The sequence below is a fragment of the Sceloporus occidentalis genome, unplaced genomic scaffold (genome assembly GCF_023333645.1).
Source record: "Sceloporus occidentalis isolate IW3139 unplaced genomic scaffold, rSceOcc1.0.p SCAF_471, whole genome shotgun sequence".
NCBI lineage: Eukaryota > Metazoa > Chordata > Lepidosauria > Squamata > Phrynosomatidae > Sceloporus > Sceloporus occidentalis.
In genome coordinates, this window is record NW_028317451.1 from 242,961 (window position 1) to 248,296 (window position 5,336).

The following is a 5,336-nucleotide window of genomic DNA, read 5'->3' on the forward strand; positions in this document are numbered from 1 at the left end:
CTACTCGGTGAACTGGAAGATGGCGTCAGGGTTATTGCTCTCGGTGGGGTTGGCCGGGTGCAGGTTCTTTGAGGGGGACGTTTTACCATGCGAGTGGGAAGAGTGGGAGCTCTCGCTGGAGCTGCTCCGCGTCTCGGTGCTCGTGCTGGTCTTCTTCATCTTCCTGCGCTTGGCCAGCGGCGCTTTGTCCACGTTCTGAAGCAGAAAACCCTCTCGCTTGAACTTATTGAAGGCCTGCAGAGATAAAATACGTCATGGGGGGGGGGGGGTCTTGGCGGGTACAACGTTGCTGACACATGCGCGACAAGTCCGTAAACGTTTGCGGAGAAAGCTCGGGAAGCCTTTTAAATCAAATGAAATATTCTTACATGAAAGGTGGCTTTCACGTGCGTGTTTACGGTGGCCCCCGCGGAGCCCAGAATGTCGGGGGTCATCAGAGGGTTGGAAGACAGCTGGCTGCCGTTCTGAAGCCATTCGTTGTATCGTAACGTGGACATCTTGATTCTTTTGTTTGGGTCTACTGTGAGAAGCCCTGAAGGAAGACAGCGTTATCAGGTGCCTTGGACCCTCCGCACGGCCATCGCGTAAACCCCCCAGAATCCCACCAACACAACCTCGGCGGTTTCCACCCAAAGCTTGAGAAGCCCAGCACTGTATGTATGGGGGTCACTAACGTAAGCTTTACCCGAGGCAGCCATCCCCAGCTGCCCCATAGGATCTACCCCAAGGACAGCGTCTTCTTCTCGATACCCATCCTCTATGCTCCACGCGAGGACATGACATCATAACAGGGGGCTTTGTGACATAAGGGAGATACCACGGAGGGTGCGCTGGTTAGACACGGACCACCACGGTGTAAAGGGGCCGGCTGAACAAATGGAGATCTGCACCCAGTGACGCGGCGCATGACCCGCTGTCTCTCCAGACCCGCAATACCCCGTCGGAAAAACCCACCAACTACGGAGCCCGGCTCTCATCGTTTTATTTTACCTTGTATCAAATCTTTGGCCTCCTGAGACACGTTTTTCCAGGCTTCGCCTTCGAAAGAGAAGTCTCCCTGTTTTATCTTCCTCATGATGTCCTCAGCGCTGGCATACAGCATAGTCTTCTCCTGGCACTGGAACGGCACCTGTCCCGACAGCATGGTGTACTGGCAAAGCAGAGCAGACACCCTGAGTACAGCCGACTCTCCACCGAGAGACATTATAATCACATATAACGCGGCATAATAAATGCTAAACGGCCGCTTTACAGTCCGGTCCCATGAAGCGGGGGGGGGGGGTTAAAGCCCCCCAACGTCCTGGTGACATAGAAGGCATCTACCTACGAAATCAGGTATTTGTGGAAGCTACAAGGCAAAGCACGGGGTATATCTACGGCAAGCGGAATTCATTCAGTGTCTGGTTTTGTAAACGAGGCAGTAAACACAGCGTTTACTGGCAGCGGCCCAGCTTCGGCATCTGGTGTCCTCTGAGCTTTTTGGGACGAGAGGGGTTAAAAGGCCGGCGGTTACTACCGTTTCCTGAAATGCAAATCCCCCCCCCCAATCGAAAAGGACCAGCTGTACAGCATTCACAACGCGATCCAACGCTCAGCGAAACCAGAGACTTCCCCAAAACCAGCCAGAGAAGATTAACCAAAAAAAAAACGATGAATGGGACATAAGCTTAAATTCAAAGCTACCATCTCTCGCCTTGCTGTGCATTTATTATTGATTTATATATCGCCGTCATACTCCGCAGCGCTGTACAATGTGTATTATTATTTATATATCGCCGTCATACTCCGCAGCGCTGTACAATGTGTTATTATTATTGATTTATATATCGCCGTCATACTCCGCAGCGCTGTACAATGTGTTATTATTATTGATTTATATATCGCCGTCGTACTCCGCAGCGCTGTACAATGTGTATTATTATTGCTTCACATAGCGCCGTCATATTCCGCAGCGCTGTACAATGTGTATTATTATTGCTTTATATAGCGCCGTCATACTCCGCAGCGCTGTACAAAGGGTTATACGTTATCCATTTGACTGATGGACGGGAGAGGATTGTGTTGAAGTGTGTGGACCGATACATATTATCTACATAACGAGAATGGAAAAGCCCCCCTTTACTCACCAGAATGACCCCCAGGCTCCACAGGTCACATGATTCATCGTAGCCGCTGGCACTTAGCAGCTCGGGGGCCGCGTAATGGAGGGTAAAGCAGGGGGTTTTAAGGGGCTGGTTGTCAGGTGGCTTTAAACGAGCAAACCCAAAATCGATAATTTTTATTTCAGAGTTCTCACTTTCATCCGTGAAAAGGAAATTCTAGAAGGGGGGGAAAAAAAAAGATCAGCGGGCGGATTTCTCCAGAATTTGTCTTAATAAACAGTAACTGGTTTCGGGACATTCTTTACTGAAACAAACAGAATTTGTATCGGCGTTAAACAAAATAACAGCTTCCTGTTTATGGAATTCCCAAACATTGTGAAAACGGGGGCGCCACGGCAGGCTCTCCACCGGGCCCCAGGGGTAGCCACGGCAGGCCCTCCACCGGGCCCCAGGGGTAGCCACGGCAGGCCCTCCACCGGGCCCCAGGGGTAGCCACGGCAGGCCCTCCACCGGGCCCCAGGGGTAGCCACGGCAGGCCCTCCACCGGGCCCCAGGGGTAGCCACGGCAGGCCCTCCACCGGGCCCCAGGGGTAGCCACGGCAGGCCCTCCACCGGGCCCCAGGGGTAGCCATGGCAGGCTCTCCACCGGGCCCCAGGGGTAGCCACGGCAGGCCCTCCACCGGGCCCCAGGGGTAGCCACGGCAGGCCCTCCACCGGGCCCCAGGGGTAGCCACGGCAGGCCCTCCACCGGGCCCCAGGGGTAGCCACGGCAGGCCCTCCACCGGAGTGGGATAAGGGTTTGCGCAGATACCTCCGGCTTCAGATCTCTGTGAACGACCCCCACGTCGTGCATGTGGCTGACGGCGGACACCATCCTGCGCATGATGTGGCTGGCTTCAGACTCGCTGAACAGCTTCTTTTTCTTGATTCTTTCAAACAGCTCTCCTCCTTTCAGTAATTCCATCACTAGAAACGTGTGAAGCTGCAAAGAAACGTCTCACGAATAAATCCGGGATATAAATGAACCCGCGAGCCCCCCCCCCCCCGAAACCATGCAAACGAGGGGGTACCTGGTCATGGTAAACATCGTATAACTTCACTATGTTGGGGTGTCCTTCACAAAGCTTTAGGGCCGTTATCTCTTTCTGGGTGTTGCTTTCCAACCTAAAACAAATAACGGAAAATGTGCAAGAACAACTGCAACGTTTTAAGCTAAAAGTCTGGGCTTTTGGGTCTTTAACAGCCTATGGATTGTTACAATGTTACACGTTAAATGTTCCAATATGACACAGAGGTCATTAATGATGGCGTGAGACCCCCGTAACGGGCACTGAGTTGAAACACCGGTTCCATTCCCACCATCGTTCCTGCTGTCCTCACGCAGCAAAGACGATTTATTTCTCACTTGTTTTAAGAGATCTCGATAAGTCCGGCCCGGAGGAAAGAAGCGAGAGACGGGAGACATTTAACTACATAAAGGGAGGGAAGTTTATCTTAAAGGAGGAGAAAAGTTACAACAAGAGGTCATAATCCAACACTAGAGAGTCAGAGACTGAGATGGGGCGGAAGGAAGTTTTACTTTACTGAGAGGGTGGGAGATAAGTGAAACAGCCTCCCAGCAGAAGCTACAAAAACCCTCGGGGTAACATCCCGATACGCCCACCCTCGGGGTAACATCCCGATACGCGCACCCTCGGGGTAACATCCCGATACGCGCACCCTCGGGGTAACATCCCGATACGCCCACCCTCGGGGTAACATCCCGATACGCGCACCCTCGGGGTAACATCCCGATACGCCCACCCTCGGGGTAACATCCCGATACGCCCACCCTCGGGGTAACATCCCGATACGCGCACCCTCGGGGTAACATCCCGACACGCGCACCCTCGGGGTAACATCCCGACACGCGCACCCTCGGGGTAACATCCCGACACGCGCACCCTCGGGGTAACATCCCGACACGCGCACCCTCGGGGTAACATCCCGACACGCGCACCCTCGGGGTAACATCCCGACACGCGCACCCTCGGGGTAACATCCCGATACGCGCACCCTCGGGGTAACATCCCGAGACGCCCACCCTCGGGGTAACATCCCGACACGCGCACCCTCGGGGTAACATCCCGATACGCGCACCCTCGGGGTAACATCCCGATACGCGCACCCTCGGGGTAACATCCCGACACGCGCACCCTCGGGGTAACATCCCGACACGCGCACCCTCGGGGTAACATCCCGACACGCGCACCCTCGGGGTAACATCCCGATACGCGCACCCTCGGGGTAACATCCCGACACGCGCACCCTCGGGGTAACATCCCGATACGCGCACCCTCGGGGTAACATCCCGATACGCGCACCCTCGGGGTAACATCCCGACACGCGCACCCTCGGGGTAACATCCCGACACGCGCACCCTCGGGGTAACATCCCGACACGCGCACCCTCGGGGTAACATCCCGATACGCGCACCCTCGGGGTAACATACCGCTTGCTGATGATCTTTACGGCAAACTCCTGGTTTGTTTTTTTGTGCAAGCATTTTCGACAGATAGAGAAGCTTCCTTCGCCCAGCGGCTGTTCTTTCAGATCCAGCTCGTAGTGCTGATAAAACGGGGAGTCCTGCCCAGAAGTGCAGAGTATTAGATGAACGGGTAACCGGGGAACACATTTATATACGTAAAGGAACTTAAAAGTACACAAGGGAAGTTTTACTTTACTTAGAGTGTGGTAGATAAGTGGAGCAGCCTCCCAGCAGAGGTGGCAGAGGGTAATACAGTGAGGGGATTAAACATGCATGGGACAGACATACGGCTCCTGAATCTAAGACGAGACCAACGACTGATTAAGAAAAAAAAACAGGCGTAATGGTTTGTATTTTCTTCCACGTTCTATATTTCTATGAATGGCGATTCTTTTGCTGAATATAAGAACCTTCATCATTGCGCTCCTGGCGATGGTGGTGACCCCGGGACGCTCCACGCCGAGGTGATACTGAATGGGGTCGGCTATAGCGGCGTTCGGCTTAAACAGGATGGAAGGCGCCACGAAGGAATATCCCTGCGAGAGAAACACAATCCCGACAACACAATCTTACAGGATTCTGGAAACATCAAAATATATCATTATAGTGAAAGATGCCTCTAGAGGAGGCAAGCAGTTATTAATCGGACCCCCCACTACTCTCAGCCGTCTCGCCGAGTTGTTGAGCCTTACAAAGAGTGAAAGAAG

The 5,336-nt window shown here is 53.6% G+C and overlaps 1 protein-coding gene across 1 annotated transcript; it reads right to left on the minus strand.

Moving 5' to 3' along the window:
* Nucleotides 1-5,165, minus strand: LOC149271720 (ribosomal protein S6 kinase alpha-5-like; the record flags this gene model as incomplete). Its single annotated transcript, XM_089507185.1, has 8 exons — nucleotides 1-234; nucleotides 369-532; nucleotides 991-1,150; nucleotides 2,127-2,318; nucleotides 2,914-3,084; nucleotides 3,173-3,266; nucleotides 4,594-4,727; nucleotides 5,040-5,165. Coding segments are annotated over 8 exons (1,275 nt in total), but the record flags the coding sequence as incomplete, so codon positions are not given.
* Nucleotides 5,166-5,336: the final 171 nt, after the last annotated feature.